This window comes from Sus scrofa, chromosome 13 (genome assembly GCF_054392235.1).
Source record: "Sus scrofa isolate SSC_HxYL_T2T_F1_AM1 chromosome 13, Sscrofa_HxYL_maternal_Yorkshire_Landrace_v2.0, whole genome shotgun sequence".
NCBI classification, from domain to species: Eukaryota; Metazoa; Chordata; class Mammalia; order Artiodactyla; family Suidae; genus Sus; species Sus scrofa.
This window is the reverse complement of record NC_139395.1, coordinates 15,696,420-15,711,732: the sequence shown is the minus strand read 5'-3', so window position 1 is coordinate 15,711,732 and position 15,313 is coordinate 15,696,420. Positions and strand designations below refer to the sequence as shown.

Genomic DNA, 15,313 nt, shown 5'->3' with positions numbered 1-15,313 from the left:
GTTATTGCACCAGAATCTGATTTTTGCTCAGCAGCTGTATTTCTCAGAAGACTGTGGGGAGATCTGTCATTGACCAGAAGGGCACCTCCTCTTACTGCTTCAGCCCTGCATGCTCTGATCATGTATTGGGTGCTGATAATAGCTCCTGAGGGCACTGCTCTCTGGGAGAAACTCAAATTTTTGTTGGAAAGAGGTTCTGGCAGAGGTAAGACCAGGTGAATATGAACTGGGAGGAGAAAAACTTGGCCAAGGCTTGATTCCGAAGGGCTCCTAAGAGGAGTTGTCACATGGACTGAGAACTCAAAGATAAGTAGGTGCCAACTGAGTGGAAGGGGGAGTCGGGGAAGCTTCCACCAATGCATTGCGACAAGATTGTCAGCTAGCAGTGTGGAGTCGGGTGGCTGAGGTAGTCAAGAAAACTGGGCAAGGATCAGATGATGAAAAGTCAAGTACATGTTAAGTTCAAAGTCATTTTCAAGTATTGTGATTTTATTCTGAAGTTGGTGGGGAGCCACTGGAGGATTTTTAGCAGGGCAGGGAGGTAAAATGCTTAGATTATAATCACTCTGGCAACAGTATGGAAAGCAGATTTGAGGAAGACAATGTAGATTTAGGGAAACTGGTTAGGAGGCTCTTTTGTATCCCAGACAAGAGATGATGAAGACTCAAACTAAATCAGGGCAGTGGCTGTACAAAGAAGGATAAAAGTGATGCTGCCAATTATAATAGCAAATGTTAAAATATATTCAGTACTTGCCATATGCCAGGTGTCATGGCTCTTGAGCTGTGCAATCCAATCTCCCCTTCAGGACAGAAGGGCTTTTCCTCCAGATGTAGGGACCCAGAAGCTGACCTCTCCGTAGTTTCCTCAGTTAAAGAGAGGCGACTCCTCCCAAACCATCCCTCTTCTTGAGGCATCTCATATCACTGGTTGGTCTATGAGGGGGTATAAAGGTTTGACTGCCATGCCACAACTTGAGATAACTTGGAAGGACTATCTCAGCTTCAAATCTACCTGTTACAACCCAGCATTTTCTCTGCCCAACTTCCTTTCCTCTCCTTCCACAGGTCATAATCCTGAGAATATTCCCTTAATAATCTACCTTCACACTAATCTCACTCTTGGAGTTTAGTTCTTAGGAAACCCAAACTGCAACACCAGAGAGGGTTCTGGGTACTTACACACATAATCTCACATCCTCACAGACATCTGTCAAAGTAGGAATTATCTCATTCCACAGATGGGAAATAGAGGCTTAGAAATATCATCCAACTCTGAAGCAGCAAAGGTTGGATTTGGATCCAGGAAATATTCTAGCTGGAAAACACTGGGTATTCCCACTGAACCATGCTTGGTAGGAGGGCATGGAGTCTAGAGATATTAAGAAAGCAGAATTTTTTAAGGACAATTTGAAGGTCTATCTCGTGTGAGGGACAAGGAAGAGGAGGATGAGAATGGTTGGCATGCTTGCTATTTCTTCTCACATGTGCCCCCACTTCTCTCGCTCCACACCTTCATGTGTTTTAATGTTAAGGCATGTGCCAAAAAGGATTCCAAAGTCCTAGAAACAGAGGGCAACTCTGGGCTGGAAGACCCTCTACATATAGAGACCACATATTGCCTCTGCTTCCGTCACTCCTAACTACCTCTCCCCTCCACACCGATCCCCACCCCCAAGCCTTGGGCAGGTTTGTATTCAGCAAGCGCTGTAAAGACTGAAGAAATGAGGTATTCAAACAGATTTAGAGGAAGCTCTTCTGGACAGAGTATTTTTGCTATCTCTCCTTAGCCTTGTCTCTATTCCCCTTCTGTCTCTGTGGGCAACCTTTTTACAGTTCTTGAACACCCAACGTTTCCTTTTAGCATCTTCTGGCAATACCCTGCATTCCCTCTGGGATAGGTAAAGTGGCCCCTCAAATGTGTCCAAACCATAATCCTTGGAACCCATAAACATGTTATTTTTCATGACACCAGGGACTTTGCAGATGTCATTAAAGTTATAGATCTTTGGATAGTGAATCCTGTCTGTCTGGGTGGTTCAATATAACCAATGTAATATAACCTTGCTGGAGCCAGAGATGCTGCAGAAAAAGTAAGGGAGAGTCAATATTTGAGAGTACTTGACCCCCAGTGCTGGAAGGGCCATGTAGAAAACATGAAAGGGGTAAGGGAATAAAGACTCTCCACCACCAGCCCCCAAGCTGACAGCCAGCAAGGAAACAGGACCTCAATTTGACAGGTGCAACCAACAGCTGGGAGCTGTGAAGCAGATTCTGACTCAGAGACATTCAGTAAGGAATGCAGTCCCCCTGACATCTAGATTTTAGCCTTATGAGGCCAAGAGGACCCAGCAGAGTCTTCCTGGACTTCTGCCTACAGGAATTATGCAATAATAAACATGTGGTTTTAAGCCATGAAGCTTGTGGCAATTTGTTACGCAGAAATAGTCAACCAACACACCTTTTGTCAGGGGTCTGGAGCAAGCAGTTCTCAAAGTGTGATTCCCAAAGGTCCCTGAGACTCTTTCAGTAAGTCTGTGAGGTGAAAAACCCTTTTCACAATAACACTAAGATTTTATTTGTACTAATAGTGCAAAATCATCAATGGGGAAAACCATGGGAATCTTGGCTCACAGAAAGGTGGCATCACTTTACCAGGGGTCATTCCATTTTTCACTGGCACAACCATGCAGGGAAGAACAGTTTCACTGAAGGATATTCTTAAGGAACAGAAAAATTGCTAGTTTTATTAAATCTTGACCCTTGAACCCATGTCTTTTTCATTTGCTGGGTGACCAAATCAAAGCACCCAGAGAGAACCTCTGCCTCAAAGAAGAGCACATATGCTTTTTCCCTCCATGGAACACCATTTTTACTCAAAAAAAAAAAAAAAAGACTGACACATAAATTATAGTTATTAAGATGTGGGTATTTGGGAGATATTTTCCTGAAAAAAATGAATGAAGTGAGCCCACCACTTCAAGAAAAACAAATGACAATTTTTGTTGTAAATGATAGCAGCTGAGCTTTCTAGCAAAGAACAGAATTGAAAACCTGAGTCTGCCACTGGAATTTGACAAATTCTTAATATCTATGCTGTCTGATGAGATCAGTTGTGATATTATATAACAGAAGAATGTGATTTTTTTTGTATTGTAAAATAAACCATTGTAAGTATTTGGAACATTTGAAAAACTGAGTGGATCAATATTTTCCAAATGACCAATGCATGATGTTACAAAATCATGCGCTGGTAAAAGAACCATAGAAAATGCCAGGAAGCATTTATTGATATGCTTCCATATTCCAAATTGTAACTAACTTTCAAGAAACTACCACTTGCTTTATATATATATTTATATATATAATGAAATATTAATCAACCATAAAAAGAATGAAGTTATGCCATTTGCAACATTACGGATGGACCTAGAGATTATCATACTAAGTGAAGTAAGTCAGAAAGAGCAAGACAAATACCATATAATATCAATTATATGTGGGATCTAAAAAACAACACAAATTAACTTATCTATGAAACAGACTTCGGCTCACAGACATAGAGAACAGACTTGCAGTTGCCAAGGGCGGGGGGAGACACAGGTTGGGAGTTTGAGATTAACAGATGCAAACTATTAAATATAGGATGGATAAACAACAAGGCCCTACTGTATAGTATTCAATATTCTCTGATATGAAAGGAATATGAAAAGGAATATATATATCAAATATATGTATATCTGAATCACCTTGCTGAACAGCAGAAATTAACACAACATTGTAAATCAACAATACTCCAATAAAATAAAAAAGGAAACTACCACTTGTTGAGTTTTGATGTGGTAAAAAGAAGAATTAGCACAATTATCATAAAAATACCCTTACCTTACCAGTTACATAGCCATCTAAGGCTAGATTTTCTTCGTTGTGCTTCAACCAAGACATCATTTCACAACAGGTTGAATGCAAAAACAGATATAAGAATCCAGTTGGCTTTTGTTAAGCAAAACACACAATGCTGCTTGTCTCACTATTTTTTGATTTCCAAAATAGAGCTTTTTATAAAAATCTTTTAATTTTAATATATAATGGGTTTATTATTTTTATGTAAAGGGATTAATAAATATATTATATTTTCAGTTTCAATTTCAAATACAGCAAATATCAACAGACATGAACCACAGAAATAAAATCTCCTTGTTATCCTGAAGAATTTTAGAGTACATATTATCTACTGAGGTCTGCTGGAGCACAGGCCATTTGTGGTTATAACTCAGTGGTTCCGAATTTGCACTCAGAGCCAGTGTAAACCCAGAGGTATTTTTCATTTGACTCGTACCCCTTGGCCCTTTTGGTGTTTAAAACAATTTTTGACTTTTGAATGGGTTTTCCCTATTTACAAATCAGTAGGTTTTATGTGAAATACAGTTTTCTATTGTCTTGAAAAACTGGACCCTGCCTGCACCAGGTCCATGGTTCTGCTTGGATCCTGGAGCTGAGTGCAGCTGCTTTTCTCTGCACACACACTTTCCAGTTTCCCACCATCCTCACCACACCCTACTCTCTACATCTCTCCCTTTAAACCTGTTTGTCCTGAGTTATTCACACATGGCTCAGACCCTGGAAGCATCTGTATCTGAAGTGTCTCATCAATATGGTGGCAAGAAGCTGGGAAGACCCAGGTGTATCCTGAGACTCTTCTACTGCTCCCAGGGGAGACGTTGTACATTGTGAGATGCCAAGAGCCCACAAAAAGAAGATGAAATCACCAGATGAGACAAGGATTTATTTTCCTTTCTTTTTTCTTTTTGGTTGTCCACATGGCATGTGGAAGTTCCTGGGCCAGGGATCAAATCAACTCCATAGCTGCAACCCAAGATGCTGCAGTGACAATGCAGAATCCTTAACTTGCTGTGCCACAAGGGAACTCCGAGACCAGGATTTCTGAAATGGAGGCAAATGTCATTTTTTAATGTTCATTCTCTCAGATATTTTAATATCTGCTGATGAATATGGCTAGTGGATGGATATCATGCCAGGACTGTCACTGAAATGGGGATTATAAACGGAGTTTGTGCCCAAAGGGCCAGAGTATTTGGGTTCAAATCCTGGCTATGGGTTTTGAGTTATATGACCTTGGGTTAGTTACCCAAAATGAGACTGATAATACTATCTACCTTATAGGGCTTTGGGGAAGATTAAATGAGATAGTATGTGACAAGCACTTACAACAGTGGCTGGCACAAAGGATGCCCTCAACGATTATTAGGTATCATTTTTATCATTCTTTTGAGCTGGGCTTGAGTCTGGCTTTGAAAAAGGAAGGCAACTGCCTTAAGGTTCTACTGGGGAACCTGGGCTCTCTCCTCACTACCCCATCTACCAGATCCCAGGCATGCTGACATGAACATAATGGATTCTGAAAGATATTTGAGAATGATAAGATGCATCATTTTGATAGCCACAGCCACTCAATCCACCTGTTCAATCTACGGTGGACTTGGCAGAAGACCTAAATAGATGTTTCTCCAAGAAGACGGAGAGATAGCCAATGGGCACACGAAAAAATTCTCAACATCACTAATTATTAGAGAAATGCAAATCAAAATCACAATGAGGTATCACCACATACTGGCCATAATGGCCATCATCAAAAAAATCTACAAATAACAAATGCTGAAGAGGGTGTGGAGAAAAAGGAATCCTCCTACACTGCTGGTGGGAAAGTAAATTGGTGCAGCCTCTGTGGAAAACAGTATGTAGGTTCCTCAAAAAACTAAAAATAGAGCTGCTATGTGATCCACCAACCCCATTTTGGGCATATAGCCACAAAAAACTATAATTTGGAAAGATACATGCTCCCCAGTGCTCCCCATATCACCACTATTTACAATATCCAAGACAGGCAAGCAACCTGAATGTCCATCAACAGACGAATGGATAAGAAGATATGGTGAATATATACAAATACTACTCATCCATAAAAAAGAATGAAATCATGCTATTTGCAGCAACATGGATGGACCTAAAGATTATCATACTAATTCAGTCAGATGGAGAAAGACAGATATCACATATACGGAATCTAAAAAAATGATACAAATGAACTTATTTATAAAACAGAAACAGACTCACAGACTCTGAGAATAAATTTATGGTTACCAAAGGGGAAATGTGGGGAGGAGGGATAAATCAGGAGTTTGGGATTAACATATACATACTATTATATATAAAATAGAAAATCAACAAGGACCAATTGCATAACACAGGAAACTATATCAATATTTTGTAATAATCTAGAAGGGAAAAGATCAGAAAAAGATACATATTATATATATTATATGTATATATGGTTTATATATATATGCATATATGTTATATGTGTGTATTTGTGTGTGCCTATAACTGATTCATTTTCTGTACACCTGAAAATAAGCCAACATTGTGAAGCCACTGTATTTCAATAAAAATTTTAAGAAATTAAAAAAAAATCCACAGTGGATTTAATATTGATCATGAGGCACATTAACAAGTCCACTCATTTGTTCTTTCATTCATTCACTTATTTGATTATTTTTTTTCTTCATTCATTAATCATCCATTGAGTGCCATGTTCCTAGCCCATAGACATGGAAGCTCATGTCCTTGTTTTGGGTTATAAACACCCACCAACTATTTCTGTAGGACTGAGTCTAAGTATTTTAATTCTTTGTCTGTTGCAAACACTGATCCACATGTTTCTACAAGACTGTGAAAAAGCTATTCCTAATCTGAGGCCAAGTCACTTATGTGAAATAAATCACTGTTCAGAAATTTCCTTGAAAAGAGAAACAAGATTATAGCTCTTAGGAAAAATTCTGCAAGTACCCCATTTATTCATAAAATGATACAGTTTAAATATTTATGTTTTTTTTCAGTCATTCATTTTTATCATCATTTCCAAATGTGCTTTCAGCCAACATGTATTTGCAAGGTTAGGATCTCTAGTTATAACCCTGGAAATTGTACAAAGCATTTGATTTGCTTGTTAATACTTCTCCCTTGAGCAAACAGCAAATAGATCTATTTTGCCTTGTGATTTACTTTTCCATCTCTCTGACCAAAAGTGGGTTCCATCTAGTGTCTTTTATCCTTTTAAAACACTTGTCCATTTCACTGCAAAAAGATTATACAAGTAAACATTCATTCTTCTGGTTCAAGACTAGGCATTTTATATCAAAACACCTCCACTCCAAACAATGATTTCAGGCATTTGTGCTGATAGAGTTTGCTCTCAGGAGTGATAAAAGAAGCCCTCCACTAAGCTGAAACATCAACCTTGTGGGCCCTCTCTCTGGAGAGCTACACTGCATGGCCCTTGGCCGTAACAAGTTTCCACTGTCTTGGGCCTATTGAGGATGGTTTGAGGTATTCCTAGGATTGACATAAACAGGGGGCCTGTACTGGGTCTTTGTCAGAGCTGTGGGATCTTGGACCCATGCAGACCTACAGTACCACAGTCTAAATTTTAACAAGATATTCTGGTGAAGATCTGTTTACACAGGAACGTCTAAGAAGGGCTGACTGGGTGCCCCAGACCCACTTCAGGGAGACCACCTCTAGGCAGATAAATGACACCTTCAGTGGAGAGACCATTCTCAGCATGTAGGAATTAAAGATGACAACCGCAAAAATAGTGTTTTTTTTTTTTATTTTAAACATGCAAAATACAATCCATGCATCTGCCATTTTAAAAAGTCTCTCATCCTGTAACAGATAAAACCAAATATGTTTTGGCTATCAACGTCCAATAAATGTTTCAAAATGCTTTACAGTGTAAAGATAATAAGAAATTTAGCAAAATTTCAACAAACCTGTATAAAAAACAGATACAGATTACATTTTATTTCAAGGCGACCATGCTGTAATGTAAAGAGTAGGTTATAATTATCTGTGTCTCTTTGTAAAAAGTCTTCAACAATCCAAGGGCTTAACAGATCCAGGCCTCGGGGCTACACATGCAAAAAAAATTGTCAGTTAGTTAAAAATCACCAAAACGTGCTATTTTTAAATGTGTTATGTGCGTGTGTTTTTTAAATAGAGGAGTAAAAGTATTAAATATTAGCAGGAAGAGTATTTCAGAACGCTGTAAAAGTGTGTGGAGTTCATGGAGCCAGTGTCCGGGAAGATTCATACATTTCTGATGAACACTTTGGCTTAATCCCTTTGCCATTGTAATAGTCCACAACTTGGTTTGGGACTTCAGCCAACACGCTCTTTGCCAGGGCAGCTGGAGACGCCTGCAGAGAAGAAGAAATCGCCATGACTTTGGTACCTGGCCAAAGGAATCCGACCCAGATCCAATCCAACCCAAGCCTAAAGGACTTGAGTCCCGCCCTGAGCCACTGGTCTCATTCATTCATTCATTCATTCACTCAGGACTTGTCCAGCATCTATTCTAAGACAAGAACTGTCAGATTTTTAGGGAATGAATCTTTACTTTCAGAATTATATTTTTTTTCATATGTCTCAAAATATAAAACTATTCACATCTGAGGATGGGTGAATGTTGAATGGCAGAAAGAAGTGCTTTGCAGTTTTGTGTCTGAATTATACTCAAATCCAGACACCTATTTGTGTTCCAGGGACTATGCTAAGATTTATACAGGCTATGCTTTTTGCCATTAGGGAAGTTACAGTCATGTGAGGGGAACCTGAGGGGGCTGAAATGAACCGTCCTATGAGGCAGAGCATGATACATGCCACAGAGCAGCAGATCTCATTGCATGGGAGTTGACTAGAAATGCTGAATCTTAGACCCATCCCAGAGCTACTGAATCTGAATCTGCATTTGAACTTGACATCCAGGTGATTCCCGTGCACACTGAAGTTTGAGAAGTGCTGCTTTTGAGTCACAAACCTTATGTGACCAGAGCATAGAAAACCAAGAGACTGAGTCATCTTGGAGGAAATTACAGCAGACTTCCAAGAGATGGTGTTTAAGTTGGGTATGTTTTAAAACAGGGAGGAGAGGGTTGGCATTTGATTATTCCAGGGACAGTGAGTCACCCCATGGGGCTAAAGGAAGTGCATGTCTGTGTGCGTGTGTGTGTGTGTGTGTGTGTGTGTGTGCTTGCACGCGAGTGCACTGGGGATGCAGGATTGGTGGGGCATTCAGTTGGAAAATGAGCTTGCAGCCATGTAATGGAGGGTCTTAAATTACATGCTAATTAACAAAGCCTTTGCTCCATCAGCATTATGGACCCTGGGGTAAAGGAAGGTGGAGGTTAATATTCTGCAGGGACTCTGGGGTCGTGCAGAGCTGGGTCTGACCTCTGATCCTGGGACTCAGTACTAACCCAGCCCATAGGCAAGTAAGATTGCATGAGCCTCATTATGAATAATTACTGAAGTGGTTGAAAACTTGAAGCAGAGTAACTATTAACAAATGTTTGAGGTCTCTCAGGAAAAATCCTGAAGGAAAGGGGGCTGGCTAAGTGCCAGACGACCATGTTTCCAGCTCTTTCTTTCCTACGTGGCTTGTCACTCAGTCATTCAATTTTGCTAAGCCCTGAGATTCTCAGAGACAAAATAGGCAAGAACAGGAACTCATTCTATATCATAGAGTTTTTTAGGAGGCTCACAATGTAAGAGACACATATCTTTAAAACAATCTGAAAACACTGTGAGGAGTGTTTCTAAAATGGTCCTTCACATTCTGAAGATGTCTTAGTATGCTGGATATTGGCATCCATGGATGCTCTATAAATAACTGCTCAGGGTTGTGTGTTAGATCATGGCCCACTTGTATACCGGGGAAGACACAAGAGTCATGTCTCACCCTTTTCTCTCTGGCCATCACTCATACAATGGTTAGAAAAACAAATATGTTACTTTCCAGCCTCCTTTGCATCTAGGAGTGGCCCTGTGATCTGGTTTCATCATTTGAGACACAAGTGGGAGTTTCCTGGGGGATGTTTCTTGGGAAGCTCTTCAACAGACATGATTGGCTCTGTTTCTCTTTCCTCTTCCTTTTTTTCCATGAACTAAAACGTGATTCCTGGAGATATGGCAACCACTTTATCATTATGAGGGAAGAGCAAAAAAAATCTCTGTTAGCCCTAACCCTACTGAACCATTGAAAAAAGGAATGTCAGCAGCTGCCAGGCCCTAACTTCTAGCTACATGAGCATACTTGTATTTATATAATCCAAGGTTTCTCAACTTTAGCAATATTGCTGTCTTGATACATTTGATCATTCCTTGCTATGGGGCTGTCTTGGGCATTGTAGGATGTTCATCAGCATCCCTGGCCCCTCCCTACTGGATGTAAGTAGCCATCACAATTGTCTTCAGACACTGCCAAATGTCCCCGGGGAGAAAAATCATCTTCAGTTAAGAACCACTCATGTGATTCACTGTGAGATGGATTTGCTGTTATTTGAAGACAAAAATATTCTTGAACAGTGTGTCAAATAAAACCTTCTTGGATGATGAAAAGTATTCTATATGCATGCTGTCCAGTGTGGTAATGACCAGACGCATGCTGTCACCAAGCCCTTGAAATGTGGCTAGTGTGACTGAAAAGTTGATTTTTAATTTTTAAAAAAACTTTTAATGAATTTAGATTCAAATAACCACCCATGGCCCTTTGCCACTTTGTTGGACAGCAGAGTTCCTAGTGATTTGCCGGATCTTTGCATATCTGTGTTGGTGGTTCCAGCGAGCAAAGAGGGCTTGGAGGGCCATTAGCTTGGGAAAAGGCAAAAAGTATGAAAGTAGGTAAAAACAGCTGGCAGCAATGGCTAGAGCTGTATTTATTAATCACCTACACAGACCAGGCACTGTGCTGAGCTTTTTTTTCATAGGCACCACATCTAATCTTCCAATGTGTGGGTCATCTGCCCTACTCTACAGATCAAAGTCTGTGACACAGAGCTTTAGTAATTTGCTCCAAACCACAAAGCTCAGAGCCTCTTCCCTGTCCAAAGCTCTGAGAAACCATGGGGAGTAGACAAAGGGAGCAATTCACAGGTTTCTGGCTGCATGAAATGGACTCAGTACCTCACCTTGCATTTTATTTATGATTTATTAAATTCAGAGTAGATCAGTCTGGATAATGAAGTTGTTCTCAGTATCTAATTTGAAATCCAGGAAGATAAGGTGGGTGCTATGCTCCCGGTGTTCTGCTCTAGTGGTCCACAGGGAGCTGGGACCTTGGGCCAGAGGGACAGCGAGCACACCCCCTTCCTCACCTGATCAGGTACTTCCTTGTCACTGGTACCCCTCACCTCCCTGCCCACTAAGGTCTGGCCTCCTCGTGTCCAGCTCCAGCTGCTTCTCTCCCTCTGAAGTTCTATAGCCACAGGGAAGCCCACTTCAACCACCCACAGGCTGCTTAGAGTGGGAGTTTTCTGTGGATACCTAGGTCCCAGCCATGTACTTATCCAGTAAATTGCTAGAGGCCAGGACCCATGGCTCCTCATCTCGCTGTGGTCTGGTGCCAGTATGCACCTCGCATACAGCAGACACTCTGCTAGTATGTGAGGAAGAGGAGGGGCTGGGGTAGAGGGTGCAACTTTGCATGGCCCAGTGGTGTGTGTGTGTGTGTGTGTGTGTGTGTGTGTGTGTGTGTGTGTGTGTGTGTAGGGGGCAGGGAGAGGTGGTTTGGGGAAGCTGATGAGTCTCCTAAGGGGTGAGCTCTTGGCTCTTTCTTCACTCAGGGTGGTGGTCAGTTCTGAAAAAATAGGGCAGAACATCAAAATCTGGAAGGACACCATCTCTTCCCCTTGGGCATCATGCAAGGAGGTAGCTTCACTGATGAACATACCTGCAGGGAATTTAGCTCTAGCACATCCCTCCCTGGAGAGACTGCCACTCCTGCTGTCCCATGCAGACAACTTGAGGGCTTGGAAGCCTCCCCTTGGGCAGGCTGAAGATGGGTTAGAGCAGCAGCATTACCCTTCACCCATACCCTGTGGGGGAGCTTTCACAAGGGCATGGGACAACACAGGGGACTGTATGTGACAGCTATGCTGCCCCCAAGGACTCCCAGACACAGCAGGTGAGGCCCTGCAGGGCTCTTAAGGGTCACCACCATCCCAGAGGGAACTTTTGTATGAATCAGAAAAGGGCTGAATTTTTAAAACCCTGTTGGTCATGAACCAGTTTTGATTCGGCCTTAGAAAACTTATTCCTACATTTTCCCCTATTGACTACAATCAACTATTAAAAATAATCCTTTAAACTAGCTTTGTCATCTTGCTAGTTCCCTCATTAATGAACTAAATAAACCCTTGATGCAGCTGACTATGTATTTATAGAGGATTTAGATTTCTATCAATTTGAAAATACACTTTGCCAAGGCAAACACAGGCCTCTGCCAAGGCACATGGCTTGATAAGGAGAACAAAGGCCGGATTTCAGCTTCTCTTTGCTGCTTCAGCCAGGCACCCTTGGGCAGGGAACAACCTTCACAACCGTACATGGAAGGCCTGGGTGCACTGGAGACCCTGAATTATGTGGATGAAGCTGGGCTCCAGTGACATGCTGGCTACATAGTTGGCATGATTCTTCATCCACAACTCAGGTTACTTCTTCCCCCAGCAAGTCAAGCTCTATATGTCCTGGGTGGGAGGTGGCCTGGACCAGGTGGGGATGGCTGCACTGCTTCACTATGAACACTGGTAGAAAAATAGCGGACCTCTGCTCTCCCACAGGAAGCCCCCGGTACATGCGTACGTGTTTGAAGTTCCTGAAGGGCACGAACTGGACGATGTCTCGAAGGACAGGCTCTCCCTTGGGTGACCTGAGAATCCCATCATCGCCATCGAGCATCTGCATGTCACTGAAGTCTGCGTTGCCCACTCCCACGATGATGACAGACATGGGGAGGTGGGAGGCGTGGACGATGGCCTCTCGTGTGTCGGCCATGTCTGTGATGACCCCGTCGGTCAGGATCAGCAGAATGAAGTATTGCTGCCATCAGCCAAACACCAAAGGGTGATAGGGATGGAGAGGTGTGGGAGACAAGGACAAAGCCAGTTACGCACTCAGGTGGCTCCAATGCCTACTTACCACAGCAAAAGTGACTACAGACTTTTTCTGAGCGCCCGTGTTGACAGCCCTAAGACTGAAGACTTAGGATGAATGGAACCTAAAGGCAGGCATAGTAACTGCAGGTTAATTCTAATGATCACCCTCTTTGCCTTGGAGGTTTACAAGAGTCCAAAGCTAAGCTGCCTAATACAATGGCCATCACCTCCATGTGATTTCTGAGCCCCTGAAATGTGGCAAGAGCAAAGGAGAAATGGAATTTTAAATTGTATTTCATTAGAATGAATTGAAATTTAGCTTTAAAAATCGGGTACACAACTGAGTTCTTAGACATCTCTTAAGGACATTTGAAATAAGTGAATCCACTTTCTCAATTATCCGTTTATAAAATCTAAGTAAAGATCAGTACTCTTTATGGTAGCTTAGCATCTGAATTAAGACAATGTAAGTATAAAACACACACTGGATTTTGAAGACCTAGTACCAAAAAAAGAATGTAAAATATTTTATTAATACTTATTTACATAGGTTATATACATACATATATATATTTGTCTTTTAGGGCCACACCCATGGCATATGGAGGTTTCCAGGCTAGGGGTCCAATCGGAACTGTAGCTGCTGGCCTACACCATAGCCACATCAACTCAGGATTCAAGCTGCATCTGCAGCCTACACCACAGCTCATGCAACACTGGATCCTTAATCCACTGAGCAAGGCCAGGGATCGAACCTGCATCCTCATGGACGCTAGTTGGGTTCACTAACTGCTGAGCCATGATGGGAACTCCTAGGTTATCTCTTATGATGATAATATCTTAGTTATATAGGGTTAAATAAAATGAATTATTAAAATTAATTTCTCTGTTCTAGTCACTTTTTAAAATGTGGTAATGGAGAATTTAAAATTGCTGCTGACGGGAGTTCCCATCGTGGCGCAGTGGTTAACAAATCCAACTAGGAACCATGAGGTTGTGGGTTCGATCCCTGCCCTTGCTCAGTGGGTTAACGATCCGTTGTTGCCGTGAGCTGTGGTGTAGGTTGCAGACACGGCTCGGATCCCGTGTTGCTGTGGCTCTGGCATAGGCCAGTGGCTACAGCTCCGATTCGACCCCTAGCCTGGGAACCTACATATGCCACAGGAGCGGCCCAAGAAATAGCAAAAAGACAAAAAGACAAAAAAAAAAAAAAAAATTGCTGCTGCCTCCTGTTGTATTTCTAGTGTGAGGCAATGCAGTAAAGCCCCAGTGGGAGAGGCGAGGTTGTGGTCTCTTGCTCTGAAGGCCATGTGCCGGGGGCTGGGGAGTGGTCTGCAGGTGGCTGCTCTTCTCCAAGGATGTGGGCAGAAGGCTCTTCCTGCTCTAAGTCCTAGCTGGACAAGCTGGCTGGTGGCTCATCTGGGATGGAGATGGAGAGAAAGCTCTATACTCATCAGCGCAGAGGGTTTGGGAAGGACCACTGGGTCTCAGGGGGAAGGCCCACTGGATGTCATCACTGTTCTCAGATGTTAGAGGCATCCTGACAGCCTGCCCAGTGAGAGGGGAGGGAAGGAGGTCACTGAGATGCTGCTTGTGCCAAATCAAAAGGACATCTATGTATTAATCTTGCAATAGGCTCTACATCTGCAGGACGTAAATGTGGGACAATTGAGTCATTCCAAAGCTGCCATCTTTCAAGGGAGAAAGGCTAGATAGAATAATCACATGTTGAAAACATTTGGTTTTGAGGATCATACATGAAAGTCTGTCAGTGCTAGAGTTCCCGTTTTTCTCTGTAAGTCTGAAAAAACATGTTTTTAAAGAAAACAACTCAGTCGAAAATACAACTGGAGAGGAACTTCACACTATGATGAAGATGGCCACATGTTTTGAATGTTTTCATACAGTTTAGTATGTCACTAATTGTTTCATGTCCATTAACTACTCACCCTTAGTTCTAGCTGAATCATTTTCAGATTCATTTGAGTTGTAATTTTCATTCATATCTATTTTTTTTGTCTTTTGTCTTTTTAGGGCTGCACCCGCAGCATACGGAGGTTCCCAGGTCAAATTGGAGCTGTAGCTGCTGACCTACACCACAGACACAGCAATGAGGGATCTGAGCTGTGTCTGTGAACCATACCACAGCTCACGGCAATGCCAGGTCCTTAACCCACTGAGCAAGGTCAGGGATTGAACCCGCATCCTCATGGACACTAGTCAGGTTTGTTAACCACTGAACCATGATGGAAACTCCCATATCTGAGTTTTGTAAGTTTTACATATTCATAAAGAAAGTG

At 42.0% G+C, this 15,313-nt stretch overlaps 1 protein-coding gene across 5 annotated transcripts in view; it reads right to left on the bottom strand.

Moving 5' to 3' along the window:
• Positions 1-7,673: 7,673 nt before the first annotated feature.
• Positions 7,674-15,313, bottom strand: part of CPNE4 (copine 4) — a 595,221-nt gene continuing 587,581 nt past the window's right edge. For 4 of the 5 annotated variants that reach the window (XM_021071322.2, XM_021071320.2, XM_084989036.1 and 1 more), the window contains exons 15-16: positions 12,721-12,957; positions 7,674-8,279 (exon numbers count right to left, since the gene is read on the bottom strand). In XM_021071322.2, the coding sequence (XP_020926981.1) occupies positions 8,145-8,279; positions 12,721-12,957 (372 nt within the window). In that variant the 3' untranslated portion in view covers positions 7,674-8,144. Of the gene's footprint in view, positions 8,280-12,720; positions 13,746-15,313 lie in introns of all 5 variants that reach the window. The other variant, XR_014823542.1, reaches the window with a different exon arrangement.